General features: G+C 38.7%; 2 protein-coding genes across 3 annotated transcripts in view; one reads left to right on the top strand and one right to left on the bottom strand.

Moving 5' to 3' along the window:
* The window catches only part of LOC103465203 (zinc finger protein 470-like), a 12,345-nt gene extending 11,612 nt beyond the window's left edge, over positions 1-733 (top strand). Inside the window, exon 3 of the mRNA XM_017304639.1 lies at positions 633-733. Coding sequence (XP_017160128.1) covers positions 633-733 — 101 coding nt within the window. The remainder of the gene's footprint in view (positions 1-632) is intronic.
* Positions 734-8,618: 7,885 nt separating this feature from the next.
* Positions 8,619-18,348, bottom strand: LOC103465167 (von Willebrand factor A domain-containing protein 1). 2 transcript variants are annotated; one of them, XM_008409780.1, is made up of 5 exons: positions 18,044-18,348; positions 12,306-12,845; positions 11,575-11,853; positions 10,376-10,651; positions 8,619-9,228 (listed from the first exon to the last, which is right to left on the bottom strand). In XM_008409780.1, exons 1-5 carry the CDS (start codon positions 18,126-18,128, stop codon positions 8,927-8,929), a joined length of 1,482 nt encoding a protein of 493 aa, XP_008408002.1. In that variant the 5' UTR covers positions 18,129-18,348; the 3' UTR covers positions 8,619-8,926. The 2 variants fall into 2 exon arrangements, with proteins under 2 accessions (XP_008408002.1, XP_008408003.1); XM_008409781.1 differs by lacking the exon at positions 18,044-18,348 and adding an exon at positions 13,190-13,273.
* Positions 18,349-21,589: the final 3,241 nt, after the last annotated feature.

Below are 21,589 nucleotides of genomic sequence, written 5' to 3'. Positions count from 1 at the left end.
TCACACTGGTGAAAAGCCGTTTTCATGTGGGAACTGTGGAAAAGGTTTCAGTCAAAAAGAGAATTTAACTCAGCACATGAAGATTCACACTGGTGAAAAGCCGTTTTCTTGTGGGAATTGTGGAAAACGTTTTAGTCAAACGGCTATTGAATAAGCACATGATGATTCTCACTGGTGAATATTTTGGTCTCGATGAAGGAGGACACTTTTTTCCTCTGCTCCCTTCCTGCCCATGCCTGCCCTGCTTGCTCTGTTTTTGTCCTTTCTTTTTCTATATTTTTGGAGCCTTTCTTTGCACATCATCCAAATCTACAAATTATGGACCAGTCTCTCCCAAGGGCTCCCAAGGACATCAGGTCTCGATAATAATGCCTCTCTCGGACTTTGCCGGGAGGCTAAGCAATGTGCTTTTATGGCCCTGCCGTCACTGCCTTCACTCATGTCTTTGTTTTGCCCTTTGTTTTGTCTGAATGTTGCCATTTGCCCTAACATTAACGGCAATCAATGCAATTGATCAAATTTTTGACGAGAAGTCTGGGCACAGGAGAGCCCTCCTGTCCTGCGGGGACACATCCGGCAGGATTCACCCTGGATTTATTCATGATAACAGGATTTCTGCTGTTTTGAGCTAGTGGATTCCTGGATTTTCGACAAATTTGTGATGGACTTGGCTGAACTGGCGAACACTCAGACTGTTGGTGTGGACAGAGACGAGGACTCTAAAACTCGGTAATGAGTTGGAATCGACCTTGGAGAAGTTGCTAGTTTTGAAACTAATTATCCAAACTAATTTGGATAATTGGGAATTTCAATTGGGAAGATTGAAATTTATAATCTACCCGACCTAAGACATTCTGTTTCTGAATTGGCTTTGCCCATGTTACCTTGGAAGGGCTGCAAATTTCCAATTTCCTTGAGGTTAAGTAAACATAATGCTCCTTCCCACCTCACCTCACCCATGACTAACAGCTGCATGCTCCCAAGGACATCAGGTCTCGATAATAATGCCTCTCTCTGACTTTGCCGGGAGGCTAAGCAATGTGCTTTTATGGCCCTGCCATCACTGCCTTCACTCATGTCTTTGTTTTGCCCTTTGTTTTGTCTGAATGTTACCATTTGCCCTAACATTAAGGGCAAATGGCCGATCGATCTGCCACCGATCATAATCGGGCCGATTTCCGTGAAAAAGTGCATGATCGTGATCGCCGATTATTGGCTCTTGTTGCCAATACCGATCACCTACATCTCATTTCGCAGCCTGCCTGTGCAGCTGGTCTTCTCTTTCCTTCACACTGTGCAAACGTGCAGCAACAAATCCTAAGCGATGTGGAACTATATCACACTGAGCGAATGGGAAAGTTTGCGTGTCGAGGCGGAAAATTGAAGCACGTCAAAATGCATCAACACAAGAAGCTAATACGACATAAAAACAATGCCTTACTCGATGGAGTTTGGCTACATTGAGGCTCACTGCAGTAAAAAAGACATATGGAGGATCAGATAGCAGGTAAAGCAGCGCGCAGCTACAAACACTCACCCGGATTAGCATGACGGTCAGAAAGCTAAACAAATAACCCGCAAAATTATTTAAGTCTTCGAGCTGCGATGTAAGACGCTGGTTCTGCTCTCGCTGTTGAACCGCTGCTCCGCGCTACAGGTAGTAATATTTCACAGACAAAGCGCCGCTTCTTCTCCACCAAGTAGTGACTCTCACACCGAACCTCTATTTAAAGCTTTTGATCAGGAGTGTATGTGAAATAGGCAACATGAAAACAACATGAAGCCTTACAATGAATAAACAAGTAAAAAATGTTTGTGATTCTAACTAGAGGTGTGCCGATCGATCGGCCACCGATCATAATCAGCCGATTTCCGTGAAAAGGTGTATGATCTGTGATCGCCGATCACAGTCTCTTGTTGCCAATCACACAAACTCTCCTCTTTCCTTCACTCTGAGCAAACGCGCAGCAACAAATCCTTAGCGATGTGGAACTATAACGCACTGAGTGAATGGGGAAGTTTGCGTGTTGCAGCAGAAAATTGAACGTCAAAATGCATCAACACGACGAATCTAATATGGCATAAAAACAATGCCATACTTGATGGAGTTTGGCTACATCGAGGATCAGATAGCAGGTAAAACAGGGCGCAGCTACAAACACTCACCCAGATTAGCATGACGGTCAGAAAGCTAAAGAAATAACCCGCCAAATAATTTAAGTCCTTGAGATGCGATGTAAGTCGCTGGTTCTGCTCTCGCTGTTGAACCGCCGCCGCACCGCGCGCTACAGGTAGTAATATTTCACAGACGGAGCCGCTTCTACTCCACCTGGTAGTGACTCTCACACCGAACCTCTATTTAAAGCTGCAGCATCAAACTTGAAAAAATACATTTTACATACGTATTAAAACTTTCGCTGTCCTAACATGAGACAGATAATCTCTAAAAAATAATCTATCTCCTCCCTGCTCTGCATAATTACTCCGCTCAGTCAGAAACAGCCACTCAGAGCTAGCAGTAAWCAGCTAGCCGCCATGCTATCAGGAAGTGTTCATTCAGTAACTCAGGATTGTTTATTGTAATGGATCCTGTATTTGCCTTTGAATGTTAAGTTTTATACTTGAATTTGTTTGGCAATGTTGAGAGGTTTTATTTTGGCTCTTTGCCAAAATAACCTTGATGGTCCTTCATATGTTATCAGTCTGTTAAAGATAGTATTACTGATAGCAGTACAATTTGCACAATGCCTGTTTTGTTTAGTTTTCTTCTTGAAAAAAGTTATTAAAAACTAATTTTTGTCTAAATTAAGGTGAATTCATGGTTCCTTTTTCCACATAATGTAACCGGTAGTGTTTAAGATTAAAAAAAGAAAAAATTATGTGATCGGTATCGGCGATCGGTATCGGCGATCGGCCCTCATGGGTGGATCGGTATTGGTATCGGCAGGAAAATAGCTGATCGGCACATCTCTAGTCATTTCCTCTTTTTTTGGGCTTATTTTGTCTGTATTTTCTTTTAAATCATGTCAAGCACTTTGAATGACCTAGTTGCTGAAAATGTGCAATATAAATAAAATTACCTTACCTTACTATCCTGGCCCCTTTGGTAAATTTGGTCTTGAGCCATCCTCCAAACCTAACTCCTTATTTCTATAAATATTTTGGTAGTACTCTGTAAAATACCAGAATGTTCACATAACTTATAGTTTTGGGTGTCTGAGGATATGAATAATAAGGTGTTATGATCAGTTACTCAGTATTTCGGTAGTTTACCAAATACTTTTTAATTGATTAAAACATATTTAAGGTACAATACTCTGGAATACAATTTTGGGATGCTCAAACCGACCTCTATGGATCACTTTTTATAGACAAAAAACAGCGCCGTAAAATAACGTCCATCACTGCAGCGCATGTCCCTCCCCGTGAGAGTAGGCCGATGCGCCGTGGTGTGCGTCCCTTATTTTGATTTCTGAAAGGTGGCAACCCTAAAATGGAGTCTTGAAGGAAATAGTTTGGATGAAAATAATGTAGCTTGAAAGAGGATAATTAAGGAGGAATCTAAACTAATAAAATTTAGGAAGGAGGATGAAGGTATTCAACTCAGTCCGTTAGCTCTGTCGAGAGAATTAAAAAAGAAGTTTGGAGAACTGACATTTGCCAAGATCCTGAGAGATGGGAATCTGTTGTTCAGAGTGAGAAATGAAAAACAGAAGAACAAAGTGATGAGCACCCAGCATCACAATTTTTTTCTGGGAAATTAAGGTGTGTGTCAATTAACCACAAGAGATTAATCAATAACTCCCCTAAGGAAAATGTCCTTCCTGTGCATCTTTACTCCTTGTGCCATCATTCTGAAGGAAGTACGGACCTTCACACACCAAGCCCAGCACATACGCAGAACAAATACCGACAACTTCTCTCCAAAATCTAGCAATTTACTTAAAAATATACACCAACTTCCAGTCTGCTCTGCAGAATCAGAGCCAGAATCAAACACTGGAGAAGCAGCAGTCAGCTTCTATGCATCACAAATCTGGAATAAACTTCCAGAAAACTGCTGTGAAACAGTGAGTTCCCTTCAAATCTGCCTTTAAATTGGCACCTGACAAAAACATACAAAAATAAATCAACAATAGCCTCATTGTTGTCAGATTAAAGTGCAAACTTTTGGTACCTCTGTAAAGGTAAATGGACTGAACTTATATAGCACTTTATCCAATCATTTTGACCACTCAAAGCACTTTACACTAGAGTCACATTCACCCATTTACAGTATACACCGATATGCAGCAATTTGGGGTTAAGTGCCATGCCCAGGGGGGCATTGACACATGGCAGGAGGAGCTGGAATCAAACCTACAAACTTCCGATCACAAGATGACTACTCTAGCCACAGAGCCACAGTCGGTAAGACATCAAAAAATGGTTTCCTGGTGTCAGCACTATTATAGCTTTTACCCTGTATAAATTATTAGTCATAAAAAACAATAAATTAGAATTTTTTTGAACCTCACCAAAAATTTTTTTATAAATAAATATTGCAAAACACTACGAAAATATTATTTTTAACACAAAAAAGTAGTTTAGACTTTTAAATCTACATATTGTGTAAGAGTTCACCAAATTTGGACTCTTATCAGTTGAAACATATTTATTTTAGAAAGGTGTTAGTGAGAAATTTCCCACGCGCAAATTTTCGCAGAGGTAATTTTGGCACATTTATAAATATCTGTGCCAAATATGTTTTCACATCATAACTGTGAATCTGTTCAAAGTAAATGGCTGATTAACATTGAATGACACTTTCTATGTATAACATAAACTTTGGTCATGACATATACCCCATTTATATGCAAAATGTACCATTGTGCATAGGATAATATATAATAATAAACTGAATGCTCTTTCTTTGACTCCAAGCGAGACATCCTGATGAAATTACGCACAAATCAAAGACAAAAACAGAGTTAGATGATTCCCTACGCTTTCAAAACTGAACATTCTTCGCTCTAAAGCGATAAAATATCAATTCTGCTATATAGTAAAGAATCACAATGAAACATGCTACTTTTACCAGTTACCAAAAGCTCTCACCCAGGGTGTGTGAAGAAACCCTCCCCCACTTCTTTGATTTTAGCTTCCAGAAACGAATGAGGAAGATTGGGAAGGTAATGAGCTTATGCTCGAGTGATCTTTGTAACATCGATGTTACGTTTCTTATAAATCTGTCATACCTGTAGATGTTTCATTTTGTGTGTTTTAATTCTCGGAAGTTTACGGTAAATAAAAAAAAAGAAAATAAGAAAAATGTAGTTATTTCCATGCAGTGTCCAGAAAGAGGTGTTGTTCTGCTTGTTGCCTAACAGCTTCGGTGATCATAGAGCGTTATTCATGTGCTATTTTTAGGACATATTTCGTGCAGTTTTCTAAAGAAATATTGAAATATTAAAAAGGTAGATTAGCTATAGGGACAAAATATTCTGTGGGAGACCAAATTTGTAGTCAAACAGTATTTGTAGTAATAGTGACGGTAAACGGGACTAATGTCTTGTTTAGAGTATGGTAACGATATTGGAAACAGCAAAAGTCATTTATGTTAATATGTTTGATTAACATAGCAGCTTAATTAAATAAAATTTACCGTAAACGTCTGAGAAACATAACACGCAGGTATGACAGATTTATAAGAAATCTGAGTAAGCAGTATCTGACGTAACATCGATGTGCGCATGCTCATTACTATAGGGTATGCTGGATTGACGGGTGTGACAGATAGTCAGAACACCGGCCCAAGCCTCCATGGGGCCTTAAGCGAAATTTGGTTTTGGGGCCCTCTAGTTATACTAACAATGTGGACCGGCTGCAATCAGCAGTCCTATCATTAGATCATTCACATACCTGCTATAAACTTATTGCATGTCTGGCAGTGCTGTTTACATTATGTATCATATAGGTTACATTTATTGGCCAACTGATTTATTGACCAGTTGATTTCTGGGCACCGATTTCCTTAATTTTGGGGGATTGTGATTGGCCGATACTTACACATGAAGCCCATCTTATCCCCTAATCTTATCTTTGTCAGCCAAGGTCTATAAATCAGCCTCTGTCCTCTTCTGATCTGCAGTGAGAGGTTTGACTGACAGATCAACAAGGTCAGGTCTGCACGTTTACTGTTAAAAATATTCACCCCACTGTTACCAATGAGGTTACTCTGTAACTTTCTTGCTATATTTCGCAACATTTCAGACAAAAAAATCGGCAGGTTAGGCTTCTTAAAGATCGGTAATCGGCGATCGGCCAGAAAACTGCAATCGGTGCAGCCCTACACACATATTCATGACATTCTATGATTAAATACATTTCTCTTAAACGTAACTCCAATAGCTAAAAATTTAGTTTTTACCAGGAGAGTCTTTCTCCCCTGAGAATGTGGACCGGTACCGGTACCAGACTGACTTTGAGCCTTCAAATGATTTTAACAGAAGTTTCACATAACTTAGAAGTTTATGTAAAAACAATGTTTGTTTTAGCCACAAAATGATTATGCTCAGCAGCAAACAACATATCCCCAACTACAGCATAGAGCAGCTCATCGATGTAGCAGCTATGTAGCCTGACGTAAAAACCTTTTGCTAGACAATGTCAAACATTGAGAAGTTGTAATTATTATCAAACGTTATCAAACACGGCGTTTTGAAGCCAAAAATACCTCAGAAATATATAGAGCCAAGCAGGAGAATCCACTCATTTAAAGTGTAAACTTAGTTTCACATAAATACAAAAGGTGTAGCATAAATGTTTGGCTGTTGAACTGGACCGTTCCAGGTCGCTATCAAGCTAGCAGCTTTACAAATATTTTAAATTACATTACATTACCAAGGCACATTAAAACAAACCTTTATATTGGCTTTTTTCTATTCTTCCTCTTTCTTTTCTCCCTCTCTGAAGGATAAGTCCTTTTTTGAGACATTGTTTTGCTAACTTAACTTCTAACCGAAGCTTTGGACGTTAGAAGTTCCAAGATTTCCGCTTGGAATCGCTCCGTACTCCAGAGCGTCGGTATCACGAGCTGCACGTTGCAGCTCATGATACCGACGAAGCGTGCGGTACCTACCGCGGCCAGCAGGGGGCCCAATAGAAATTATTTTTTTCTTTTTATCAATAAAATATTAATTTCTACATACATTATTAAATATGTTTTATTGTAAAAACATATCACTTCATAGTGAAATTGTGTGTTTTTGATATTATAATGACAGAAATGATTACTAAAAAAAAAATCAGCTCCACTGAGGGGGCCCCTTAGTGGCCCTTGGTCCCTAAGCAGCTGCTTAGTTTGCTTTGCCTTGGGCCGGCCCTGAGCGCAACATAGTTGCGCCAACATGTCTGGTCGGCGCAACTAAGTTGTTGTTTACTAGTGTGTTTTATAAGGCGAAATTTAAAGGTCCAGGATCTTTAAATCTTGTCAGCTGTTTTTAAATAACGGTAAAACCATAACATTTTGGGCAAAACTTGTATGTGGGGTAATTTTCGAAGGGTTAGGTGTCCCTTTTACACCTATCTCTCAAATATCCGCCTGGCAATTTTTACTTGTCAACTCCAACAGGAACTCCAGCAGGAAAAGGGTTAAACCCACCTTTAGCGAAAAAGTAAAAAAAAAAAAAAAAGAGTCACTTGTACCGGTTGTTGCTCCATACAGGAGAGCTATAAAACACGTGAAAAGTGATTCCACCGGTGGGATCGTCGGGTGCCTCATTACTCAGACTTGAATGTAATATGGATTCAGTCTGATAGGAGAGTACGCTGCTAACATAAAGTCAAATTAAATCAATTACAATAAACGGTCCAATGAGGCTGATTGGTCTGATTAAAAGTATCTGTTAAACATAACATTTAAGCAGGTATTAAACATGCTTTTTATGAAGCTCATATTTTCTGTATTAAAATGTTTTTTTTTTCTTCATATTTTTCTGACTGGTCCTTTTTGTCCTGTTTTCATTAATGTAAAACTGACTAAAATAGAGTTGAACACATCAATCTGTCTGTAATTAGTCTTTGTAATGTGTTTGACTTATTGAACTGAGTTACTGAGAAAATATTTTAATAATATTCTAATTTATTAAATGGTTCTGTATTTTGTAGAAATTTTTGGGATGTGCATTTTTGCTTTTAAGTTTTAAATATCAACATGTTTGAAGTTATGGATTTAAACTGAGACTTGAATAGTTTTGTGAATTGTTTAAAAAATGGATGATTTTGACTCGGGGTGTGCTTTCTTTTTACCACAACTGTACTTGATCCAGCCGCTAGATGGCGATAAATGTGTAAGAAAAAAGAAAACGAGTTGACATGAAGTTAGCATAAGTGATGTGCTTTACATAAATGTGAATTAATTGATCAATAATTAGCCCTAATAAACACTGGTTCAATTTGATTATGAAGAAGTGTTTCTATTGGATGTTTTAGAGAAAATTTTACTAATTAGACAAGGAATTAAACGAAGGGATTAATTCTCTTAAAGCAATTCTAAGAAAACCGGAGCAGCAAAATAAATGTAGGAAGTGGAGATCATAGCTAAAATCACAGAAATGTTAGAAGCTTAAGGATTGTGTTTGTTCCAGGTTTTCATTTATTTACATGAAGTAAGTGATGGTACAAACAAGAGACAGTTTGCACTAATATTAAAGTATCTTCATGACTGAGTTTTGCTCTAAATCTTCTGTACACAAATAAAACGAACCTCAGGAAATAAGATAACAGACTAGGATGTATCTGCAGTGTTGTAAGATACTCGGTTTGACTCCCCAGTGTTCATCCACACAGACTGGAATACTCCACAGAGACAGTGAGACTCCAATAAGAACCTGAAGCTTTATGAATATAATTGCAGTAATTAGATGAAAGGATCCTGTCAGGCCATCTACCCGCCGTTTGTCTTGGCAGTGCAGCAGATCCCATCTCCTCGACCCGAGCTGTAGACCGGAGACACACACACCTGGCTGTTCGGAGCGAGGTAGGCAAGTCGGACTGAAGGCGGCGAAGGGGGAAGGTAAGCGGTGGAGAGGGAGCGTTCTGACTGGGAGTTCTGGGAACCTTTTCTCTCCCAGCTGACCCAGTAACCTTTCAGTCCTTCTGTGTTGGTCTGCCAGGACGCTTGAACCTCATTCCCTTCCAGCCGATCTGTGAGGGTCAGCCGGAGGTCAGTCAGGGCGGGCCTAGCTTCTGCAGAAAAACAAACACACACCAGTTTCTGTAATGCAGGGAAAACGGCTTCAACAAATATATAAAACACTTTAAATTTGACAAAATTCCACAATTAACTGTGAGTCACTGTTATTATCTCTGGGTTGGCTTTGTACCCCGGGCTAGAACTTCTAAATCATCTCTTCATCACCTACAAATCATCCAAAATTCAACAACTTGTCTTTTAACAGGTACTAAAAACCAAGAACTCATGTCTCTGATTCTGGCTTCTAGGATTTATTTCAAGATTTAATTGCTTACTTTTATCATTTAAAAAGCTTAACTCCATCATATTTCTGCATTCTTAACATCCACAACCTAGTAAGAGCACTTCGCTCAACCAACCATTTTTCTCATAGGGTGTGTTCACACCAGCAGTGTTTAGTCCACTTTAAACAAACTCTGGTTTGATTGTATAGAAAGTCCAGTTTATTTGGAAAGACATCAATGCGCAATCAAACTCCGTTATGGACTAGAAAAACAAACTCTGGTCCGCCTAAAAACCTTTGTCTCAGGTGAACATGATTAATATGAACTCTGGCCCGGTTTGAATGGATTGGAGACCAGTCCAGATTCAGGAAGCTGACTATACCTCAAGGCATGCTGGGTAAATACAACCAAAACAAACGCAAGAGTCCTACATCAGCGGGACAATGAAATGGTTTGTGGATTTGACCAAGGACAGAAGAGAAACCCTCCATCACTGAAATCTGACGACACTCCATTTTTGTTTTCATTTTGTGAAGAAGGAAGTTACGCTCATATCTTTTTTTGGAGGGTTTTGTGTCGTTTCATTTATTGGTTCTTGGTGCAGCGACACCACAGGCGAGGAGGGGAACAGTTTTTTCAATTGTTTGATTTGACACAATGCAGTGTGACAGTGAACCACACCAGCTGAAAATGTAACAAATGTTGCAACATTATCCTGAGTTGAACCAATACCCTGATATATTCCTAGATTTAAGATAAAAGTCAGAGGTGACCAGAGTTTTGCAATTTGTGTTCATCATGTCCGTACTGCTTTTATATCAAGATCCATTTTTATTCTATGAAACAACATTTGTTGTTTGCTATATAAATAAATCGACACTGACATTGAAGCAGGAGCTGATCCTGATGCACCAACCTTCCTGAGTGCAGGCTCTCACAGACATGGCCGCCTCCTTTCCATCGCGGTGCAGAGCGCTCACTGTGATCAGGTACCGAGTGCCTGGTTCCAGGTTCCTCAGGAACACAGAGCTTTTCTGGTTGCTTACATCCACAGTGTGAACGCGACCGCTTGGAATCGCTCCGTACTCCAGAGTGTATCGCTGCACTCGGTCCGGCTGCAACGGGCCCCAGCTGACACGGACCTGACGGGGACCAGGGTCCGACAAGGTGACCTCTGCTGGACTTAAAACATCTAAATGAAATGATGAAAAACAACATGCTGATTTTAAACCAACCTCTTGATTCACAGTTAAGATGTTTGCTGTAATTTCAGTTAATTTAATAAATGCAAATTAGGCCAAAAGTTCTTGATTAGGCTAAATCTGTCTTAATTAGACTCAAAGTCAATTATTTAATTTGAGTGGCCCAGAGAGTTTTTCATCTAGATGCTAAAGTTAAAGTGTAAATTGGGATAAATTGAGTGTGAAAAACATTTTTAAAGAGAGCGATGCAGAAATAGTTGCGTTTAAGACTTTACTCATGACCCCTTGTCTCAAACTCTACCAGTATAAGTGAGACATTTTCAACTGGTTTTCAAAAATAAAATATTGTTTTATTTTAATATTCTGCTTCAATTATGAACTGAAACATCTCTATGCAAATGACTGCGATGTATCGATGGAATGGTAATAGCCAAAAAAATAAGCTTAAAATTGTAGAAATCGGATAAAGTTTCCCCTTTCAAAATGTGGTAATCTGAACTTAATGAGATCCTCCATGTGGAGACATGAATTCATTAATAAATTTTGAAGTCTCTTGCAGCAGTTTTTGAGCCATTTCATTCAGTATGAGATTGATCCAAATGCAGTCTGTCTCTTAATGTGTCACCCATGCCTTTATAGACAGGCATTATAAAGCGTATATGGTGATTTTACGTAATTGTTTGTTGCATTGCTGTTTTGTTGTTTGTTTTGTTTTATTGATATCATTATGTGTGTTTTTCTTTGTCCAGTAATCTGCTACACACACATATTCTTATTATTCCATAATTCATGTATGTTTCACATCGCAAAAACTTGATATATATTTTAAAAAACACATTACTCCTCTGTCTTTTCTATGGTTAGTAAAGGAGAAGGAAGAGTAAATAATAAAAAGCGGACATGTGATTTTTACCAGGGAGCGTAGTGAACTGCACAGACAGTGTGCTGTGCAGCTGCTGGTTGGACTCGGGCCGGAGGGAGGCCGTGTACGTCGTGTCGGGCTGCAGCTGGGTCAGCTCTGCCTGGCTGGAGCTGCTGGGGAGAACTGTGGTTTTCTCAGAGCGTTGATCATCCACAGCTTTATAGCTCAGCTCATAGTGACCGCTGTCATCAGCCAGAACAGGACGCCACTGCAGCACTGCACTATGGGAAGTCAAGCGACCCACGCTCAGTCGTTCTGCACGAATGATTTCTACAGAAAAAAAAAGATGTGAAGACAATAGAATGTACTTTCTAACCATATGTTTCATTTATTAGCCTGAGTTTTGCCTTTCTACACAATTTTGCTTGATTCTAATCTCTCTTGGTCTGGGATTTCTCCCATTAAGTTGAATTTCTCAATCAGCAAACAGGAGAAGTTTTGAACAATGACGTTTATTTTCTGCATCGTTTTGTAATTGGAGTCTGCCTGTAGTTTTGGAAATGGCAGGGGAAGAAGTGAATGAAGCCATTCAGGCCATGTTGGCCACACTTCCAAATAATGGGACACATTTAAAACTTCAACAGAGTCCATGCCTCCGACTCTGAGAGCCCATACCGTCTGTTCGGAGCAAATAGCATCTGATGAGGGGCTGTTTTTTTTTTTCTTTTACCAGGCTAATCATTTGTAGTTAATTACACATTTAAAAACACACACACACATACTGATGATGGCCTCCCTCAGGTCGTCTGTGATGATGTCGATGCTTTCCATGTCCACAGAGTACAGGTGTGACTCCAGCGGAGGCGTCGCCACGCGCTGTAGCACCCGGTGGTTGCCATGAATCGTATAAACAATTAACACATAAACTCCCCGAGCCTTCAGCTCAGACATTGCCTCCTCCACGTCTCCAGTCTGGACTCCGTCCGTCAGCCACAGCAGCACCTTGGGCACGTCCCCGTCTGTGTCCGACAGCAGCCGCTGTGCCACCTCTATGGCGGCCTTCGTGTTGGTGTCTCCCTGCTGCTGGTTGACACTCTGCAGGGCTCTCAGCAGACTCTCCTGGTTGCTGTGGACGTCCAGGCTGAACTCCAGGTGAGGGGTGGTGCCCACCAGCAGCAGAGCCACCCTGACGTGGCCCCGGCCCAGGGTAAACGGGTGGAGGAGGCTGGCGGTGAAGGTCAAAAAGCTAGAGAACTCAGAAGTGGTCACGCTTCCAGAGGAGTCCAGCAACAGGAGAATGTCCCCTTCACAGCAGTTCAACTCTGAGGAGGGCAGAAAATAAGATCATTTAAATAATAACATTTCAGACTTAAAGCTATCCTATTATGCTTTCTTGAACAGGTTAGGATAGGTCTATGGGATAAACAAAACATGTCAATTAAATTTTTTTCTACACAAGTTCATTGTTAGGCAATGATATTTTAGTCTGGTCAGTTCTGCCTATTTTGAGCTGTTTCAGGGCCTCTTGTCACTTTAAATCCTAATAAACTTCTACTGGCCATGCCACCCAACTCAACACTTACACTCACAAGTGAAAATGGCTGCCGACAGACACACAATTATACAACAGTATATCTTTGAAAAGCAGAAACAAGATCTGAACAACCAACAAGAATGCAGGAAGAGGCTTCAAAACACTTGTCTTTTCCAGCAGTCACTGAACAGAGCATACAGCCTTCAAACCAGCTGGTCACATTCTGGAGTTTCCCATGGGTTGCTAGGTAACGGGGCTGGGCTGGCTGGGGTTGCTAGGTAACGGTGCAGTGCCAGTGGAATGGGACTAAAGTTTTGAAATGGTTCATTTTCAGACTCCAACAAACATTAACTTGTTGCCCTAAAAAACAACTATGTGGTTTTTTTTAAGTGCTTGGTTTGTTTTTAGAAGCAGCTGAGACCAAAATGGAAGTATAAAAATGTGTAAAATTAGATTTTTGATTAAAAGATTAAAAGTTTATTTTTTAAAAGTAACTTACAAAACTGATATTTACATATTTAATGTTTTAGTAACTTTTGACCCCCCCAAAAAACATTATTCCAGCATGAATGAAACTTACAGCAAGCTGAGTCAGAAGACGACTGAACCAAGATTAGGATAATTTATCCAATAGTTATTTTAGTTTGAGTCAAAATGGGACATACCTACTATTATTCTTCAATCTGTCTAAAACTATAAAGAATATTGGCTTTGAAGAAGCAACAACACACTGAACTGTAAAAGCTGGATGAAGATACAGTCACTCCTGTTTACACTACATGGAAATGTTTTTTTTAAAGTGGCAACTAATGAGGTGTCGTTCCTCCTCATTATACCACATACTAGCAGGAATAATAAGATATAGCATTACAATTATATATATATAAGAAACTGAACAGATTTAGAATCAGAATAATGGCTGGTCTTATTACTTTCAGAGGTGCAGTTACGGTCCCCAAGGAGGGATTCATATAACAATGAGATGCATCAACAGGAATATGAGCCACGATTATCAACACATCAGAAAATACTGGAGTTAATTTGAATTTAATGTTGCTACAAGCAATATTTTGCTCTACAGTAATGAGGAAGCAAGGGATTTGATTAGAAAAGTCAATTTATCACATAAAAGTGGAGGGAAACTAAATATCGAGGGGGAGAAATGCCTGGCAGGGACTTTTATGCAGCAAATCACACTTTTGTGAGATTTTAATACAGATCCAGGTCTCTCTGTCTCAGCCCGTCATTTAAAAGTCACAGCACTGGTTTTTTTTTAGTAAAAGTTATATTTTGTTGTATTTAGTACATTTTCTCAAATCAATTCAGACTCAGTTGAAACCAGATGTTTACATACTGTATTCAAATCTACAGCGGTATAAATGATTTGGGGCATATAACTATTGTGCCTTACTGTACTATATACTATATACACTATACTTATGTCAAGTGAAATTAAACCAGATTATAAACATGACATTTTAGTGTATTTTTAAATCCTGGGTGATAATGTCATGATCTTGAACATTTCAAACAGAATCAAATCACCCAATAAACCAGCTAAAGTTATTTTCATAGCTGTAGGTAGACATGTAAGCTTTGTTATCACATGTAATATGCCTCCCCATTATCTTTATAAAACTTATTTTATGTTTATTCATTTTGAGAAATATCCAAACACTGAAATAAATCTTCCTTTAAAGATTTGCAAAGATTTGGAACAAACTTCCAGAAAACTGTAAAACAGCTGAAACACTCAGTGCTTTTAAATCTCAATTTAAAACCCACTTATTTAGAGTTGCTTATGGTTAAATTAGGATTAGTGTGCGGGTTTTGATGTCTTCGATGTTTTTAACGTTTTTATCTTTACTTTTCATCTATTTATTAATGTCACATACTGTTTTTCTTTTTTCTTTAATTATGTAAAGCACCTTGAAATGCCTTGCTGCTAAAATGTGCTATACAAATAAAATTTGATTGATTGATTGATTCCTTTCTTCTTTAAAAGCATTTCAAATTCTCCAGAAAAGGTTTAATTTATGCTTCGGATTCAATTAACTTTATTACTGACTAAAGAAACTGATTTTATTTTGTTAATCAATGAACCTGATTTCTGTCAGTCTGCTCCTGGCAGCTGTGGCTCCAATGTACCTTAGTGTGTGAATGAAGCGTGAAGTGCTTCAGAGTCCTCTGACTCGACAAAGCACTACATAAAAAGACAGGCCACTCACAAAAATAAAAAAAAGTGTTTTAAACTAACTGGTAGTTTTAACTCCATAAATGATCAGTTCAACATCAATCTCAATAAACTATCTTTTGAAACATCAGGAGAAAATTTTAAACAGGCTTAGTGAAGGGAAACCTCAGTGGAAGTACAGAGGTAATGAGGTACACACACATCGGATGCATCCCGTTTCTTGGTAAAAATGCATGCAGAGGAATTTTCTGCTCTCTACATTCCTCTGCAGAAATGTTCAGGTGAATGAGTTCATGTCTGAGCGATGTGAGGATGTCATCTGCCAGAGAACCGGCCTCATCTGGTGCCAGGGCCATCTGCCACTGAGGACAGCAGCAAAGATGAATGAAAAATATGTTAATGATCCTGTGAAGCTCACAGAGCATCCGTTCAAAATGCACTGAGATCAAACACACAGATGCTAAACCATCCTTCCCAACTTAGACTAACTTCACCTCCAACTTCTCACCTTGCAGAAGGTAAGAAAGCACAAATTAATAATATAGTCTATTCATTTCATGTGGAAGAAATGTAAGGTTCTGAGTCAAACTACTTTCAAGCTGAAACTCTCCAAGCCCATCGCAGTTTTTTATGTAAATTGAATATAGTATCTCAGAGTAAACATGCCTCCCTCCACTCCTATTAACGTTCATATCTAGCAGATTTGCATCAGAATATGTTTTTCTGCAGACTTGCAGCCTTGTTGCTTAGACAGAAATAACCAGACTGTGACGAAACGATCCTGGTCTGGTCAGAAACAAAAACACAGCAGTCACTTACTTGTAGGTCAATATGTAGATGTAAAAACACACTATCTACAAAGGTCAAGGGAGAAAGCAGTGGTCCAGTTATTTCATTCTAAAAATCCCAAACATTTTAAATTTGAATAATACAAATACTTTTAATTATAATCATGCTTTATGGTTTAAAGGGGCAGTGAGGTGTCTTCCAGGCACATGGTGGCATTTTATAGCACAATCAAGTAACTATGTTTCCTTCAGTTGTTATAAAAATGTTATGTATAAACATGACTTAACGCCTTGAAATTAGGTCTCTGTCTCTTTAAAAACTCCTGCTCTTTATTTTATTTTACTTTTTTTTTTTTTACCAGTCTTTCACTGAGAAGTAGCTCCTACATTGAGTTCAGCAGATGTGCTATTGCTGCTGAAGGAGTGAGGGGAAGCTCAGAGGCTTGGAAACTGAGGAGGAGCTTTGTTTTGAAGGCGGTACTGGTCCAATCAGATGTTTTGCACAGGTGAATGGTTGCCATGGATATTAAAGGATTTCTCAAGCACGCATGAATCATGAAAACCCTCCAGGTATGTTTCTGATGAGGGAATGACATTATAACATGACATAAAGGTCGACTTATCATGATACTGCCCCTTTAAATAGCATCTATACATTTGCTTTGCTTTGTCTGAGCTTTAACTAATTTAATACTACAAAATCATAATATTTAAAAGAGATATAATAAACAGCAGTTATGGAAAAACAGCAAAGGTTTTCAAGTCTAGAATGTGACTGTAAAAAGCACTTAAGCTTAGAGTACTTTAAATATGTTCTCCATCTGAGATATCCTGGGGTGACTTCTGGTAATTATAATTATTACAGATAATTTCACTGATTAGATCACAAAGTGTTCTCCTTAATTAAATGCCCGTTTAGCACTTATGAAGTGAAGCACAACATTAGAGCTCTGAGTCAGCACCATCCAAGTAAAAACTTGCCCAAACCAGACGGTGACGAAATGATCTGTTGTTTCGTAAAGGTTGGCGATTTTTAACCAGCATTGCATGCAAAGCTCAGTGGAGGCTTGTCATCAGCCTTTAAATATTTATCTTGCTCGCTGATCTCCTGTCTTCCAAGTTTTTAAACTTTAGCTTGTTTAGCTGAGCTGAGAAACATTTTATGTCTTCTAATTCAGTATCTCAGTATAGTAAACTTTTAATATCAAGGATTTATAGAATTTTTTTAAACTTTCTTCACATTTTGTCACATTTCAACCAACATATAATTTCGAAATGAAATAAAGTAATATTATTTATTTTTTATGCAAATAGAAATCTGAAACGTGTGGTGTTAAAACTTTGCATAAACATCTTTCACTGCAACTAAAACTGTATTTTTTCTACATTTTGTTCATTCTTTTTTGCAAAGTCCCGTTGTATTCAACCAACTAGAAAATTACTGAAAATAATGTGTTCAAGTCTTTATTTCTGTTATTTTTCACTTACAGCCAATGAAAGCAGGACATTAGCATGTTACATCAGACCAATAAGAATAGTGGGTTTAATTAAAGATATGAATAATACCTGCTTAAATTATGGTTGTTATTTCCAAAATGTACCTTTAATCTCACAAACAAACCTATTGGAACCAATTTACTGAATGTGATTGTAGCTCCAGCTTAATGAGATTTCAAGCCACAGATTGTCTTATTGAAGAAGGTTTGGGCTTTGACTAGGCCATTCTAACACATCTGCTTTGCTCTGAACTATTCCCCTGTATCTCTGGCATGCCTGGTTAATTTCATTTTACGGCTGGAGGGATGAGATTGCTTCTCTCCCTTTCAGCCAAAGCTGCACTGACAATAACCCCGTTTGTAAATTATGCACAGTAAAAGATGAGAGAGCAACTTTTCCACCTGGATATTTATGCAGGGTGTTCTCTGCAGGCCATCATCACAGGCTTGCTTTTCCATCTCAGTTTTTTTTTTTTTTTTTTTTTAATCTCCAGTTTCGGATACTCACCTGTGTCCGGTGAAGCAGCCGTCTGCCTGACGCTACGCTGCAGCATCGCGAAGATAAAAACACAGCGAACCAAAAAGCATTTCATTTTGTTTTCTCCACGAAAACTATTAAAAGCAGTCGGGACTTTGATTAGGACCTAAGCAGACAAGTGAGACAATAAAGATGAGGATCTCGCTTCCCATCGCTCACAGGCGGTTCTGTATCATGCAGCTTTGTCACTTGACCTTCTTCTGCTCATTTTTGCACCGCAGACACTTTAGTGCTTCATCTCTTTCACTCTTAATGACTGAGCTCACCTCCAGGCTCACTCCTCCCCCATTCGCAGGTCCCGGAAACAAAACGGGATTATTCTCCGCCTCCTTCTGAGCTCCGGTTTGCTTTAATCCAAAGGTCATGGCGCTCATTTCTGAGCAGACGAACTCCAGGGTTTAAACGATTAAAAGTCTGAGGGAACAATTTCCACAGGAATCTGAGACAGAGCACATTTTCTCTCTAAAAAAAAATAAAAAAATTAAAAAATCCTTGAACTAGATTATTTTTTTTGGCCATAAACTTGAACCTCAATAGCAAAAAAGTGAAAAAGACAGACAGCATTACAGGGTTCCACATTACCAGTTAAATAAATTAAATCAAAAGAAGGTTTTCTCAGACCTGCTGACTATGGTTTACCTCCACATCTGTGAACGGTCGACTCAGACGAAAGCATAAATTTTTAACTTATAGTTTGTGTTTCTGTGCCTGAAAATATTGTCAGCAATCAATAATGAATCTAAAATGAATTTAAATTATAAACAAACTAATTCAATTTGAAAAGTATTTTTCATTAGACACTGTGATATACAGACATACTGAAAACCTGAGCATTTTGCAAAACGTCGCAAATCTTCAAATATCAGAAGCTGCATCATAACCAGCAGCTTCACCTTTTGGTACCAACATCCATTTCTGTAAAATTTCTTTGGCCAAAGGTTTTCAAAGAGATGTAGATCTGCAGAACAAGCAGGTGTGAAGAGGTGGATGTTTCTCTCCTGGAACAGAAACAACCTGAAGATTCACTGCCCTGTTAAAGGAAAACACTCCCACATCATGATGCTGCCTCCTTCACTTTAACTTTAAGCACTTGATCTTTCTCCCCGTGCAAAATATAAGATTTCAGCTCATTATGTGAATGACTTAATATTCATGTTTCATTTGTGTTTATTCTGTTTGGGTTGCTTGTCGCGGTGTTACAATGACACCACTACCAAAACCCAGCAAGCATTAAGTAGATCAAAATCTCAAGACTGAGGAAACTAACAAAGGTTTTCCCTTGATGCTGGTGGATCAAAACCAGGCGGCACGAAATGAAGAAACGGAGTCCAAGAAACAAAAAATAAAGCAGAAAATGTACTGAAAACTGCATTTAAACTCACAAATATTTTCCTTTGGCTGTGCAAACATTAGCCAGTCTTGGACATGTTGATTGTTGTTTTAATTGCTCTCTTCTTTCTAACTATTTAAAAAAAAAACAAAAAAAAAAAATCCTCCCCAGTCTAATTTAAAGATTCAATCGTCTTTCTGAGTAGCTCATATTAAACAGGTGTCTTAGCATGGCGTTCACTCTCACGCCAAACAAAACTTCAACAGAAACCCTTAAAAAGTTATATGCATCTGAAGTGATAGGCTTGAGTTTAATTTTAGCCACTTTACTCACCAATAAATGGGAGTAATTTCCTCACCAGAAATAAAAATGTTTTACAGCTCTGCAGAAATTTTTTAAAGATTTGTTTGTGTGGTGAGAGATAAATGAGTTCAAGCAGCTTCATGAAGGTCAACTATGAGTAAAAAGTCAAGTGTGATTCGTTCCCAACACTCCTGCATCTTCATAAAGAAATCACTGTGTTGTTGTGGACAAAAATGTTGTTAAACATCCATTTTATTAGCAAAGTGTTGATGATTTGGTTCAACTTATTAACTTTAGATTAATGTGTTGCCATCTTTGTCTTGCTGCACCTGTTTTAAATGCAAGGATCTCATCAGGAACTTTGACAGTATGTAGCTCATCTGAGCTGCTCTTATGATGCTCAGTTCTTAAAGTTTAACTAAAGGGATCGATAGGAAACATTACAAGTCTAGATTAGAAAGGAAATTAGTCAGGACAGCAACATTCAACCTCTGTTCTCATCCGGCATCCGGTGCGTGTCCGGACCTGCAGCATCTCCAGAGCTGTGAGAGCAGGAGGCCTGGAATGTCCCTATGCAGGAGAATTTCAGTTTACAGACAAACATGCACATTTACACAAGATGCACATGTTTTTATGAGCTTTAACACATTGATGGTTTTGGATGTACTTTTAAAGGGGATTTATTATGGAAAGTTCATATTTTCCTTTTTTTTAAAACTTCCATTTGGGACTCAACTGCTTCTAAAAATAGCTCAAGTCCTTAAAATCAAAACACACCGTAGTTTTTTTGGCAGTAAGTTAGACCCTGTTTATACGACAATGATCCAACGAAAATTGAATTTTTCTTCTGGTTTTGTTGGATCATTTACATGAAGACGTTCTAATTACAATCTTTGTTTACACAGTAACGGTATACATTGAAAACGTGTAATGCTCTTCCATGCCACTAGTTGGTGCTAGTTTTTTTTTTTTTTTAAACTAAGTGCGCATGTGTTTTAAAAAAAAGTTCTACTTGAAAGCACGTCGATTCGCGTTTCCCCATCAGATACCGTTCCCCCAGATACTGGGGGAAAACACGCACTATATTCGTCTGATTAGAGCGCAGTTGGAAAAAAGTGGGATAACTTTGCTGAAACACGTTGTTTGAGCTTTCACGGTGTCCGTAGTTCTCTGGATAAGAGCGCTTAACAAGCAAGTGCTTGTTATGATCGCTGAATAAGCACACATGTATTTTGCCACCTGGGCGGTGCGGAGCGGTGAAGAGACGCTGAGGGAACCGTGTCTGATGGGGAAACAACAAATTGCAGTAACACCAGCATTGTGAGTAGTTTCTTCTTCTTCTGTGGATTGTAGGAAGCAGCTATGTTTAGCGTCATACTATGCATGAGCTGGGGATTCTCTGGAAGAAACGATCCGTTTTTCTGTTTACACACCAAGGGACATCAGTACATTTCAGAAACATCGCACTCTGGAACCCGTTTTCAATCTGTGCCGTTGTCAAAGAAAATATTTGGTGGTTTCTTGTAAATGTAGGCTACAAACTCAACACAACTCTTCCGCTTTCACCCGAAATTGTTGTGTAGACAGGGCCTGTTTTCTGGAAAATTAGTTGTTTTAAAAACCTTCCAAATATAATGTTACTAATCAGTAAGCACTGATCCTAGCAACCCCAGTGAAGCCCAGCCGGTTACCTAGCAACCACAGTGAAGACCAGCCGGTTACCTAGCAACCACAGTGAAGACCAGCCGTTTACCTAGTAATCCCAGTGAAGACCAGCTGGTTACCTAGCAACCCCAGTGAAGCCCATCTTATTCAACTGATCTTTAAAAAAAAAAAAAAAAAAAAAAAACTTTCATAATTCCTTTTTAAAATAACTTTCCTTT

The sequence above is a fragment of the Poecilia reticulata genome, linkage group LG5 (genome assembly GCF_000633615.1).
Source record: "Poecilia reticulata strain Guanapo linkage group LG5, Guppy_female_1.0+MT, whole genome shotgun sequence".
Taxonomy (NCBI): Eukaryota; Metazoa; Chordata; class Actinopteri; order Cyprinodontiformes; family Poeciliidae; genus Poecilia; species Poecilia reticulata.
Note: the sequence above shows the minus strand (reverse complement) of the source record. Positions and strands in the feature narration are given on the sequence as shown.

Excerpts from the sequence above, each read along its gene's own strand:
- LOC103465167 (XM_008409780.1), bottom strand. The coding sequence starts at position 18,128 with ATGAAATGCTTTTTGGTTCGCTGTGTTTTTATCTTCGCGATGCTGCAG. Across the intron at positions 11,854-12,305 it reads CCTGAGGGAGGCCATCATCA|AAATCATTCGTGCAGAACGA; the intron begins GTATGTGTGTGT and ends TTTTTTCTGTAG. Across the intron at positions 9,229-10,375 it reads GAGAGCCTGCACTCAGGAAG|AAGCTAGGCCCGCCCTGACT; the intron begins GTTGGTGCATCA and ends GTTTTTCTGCAG.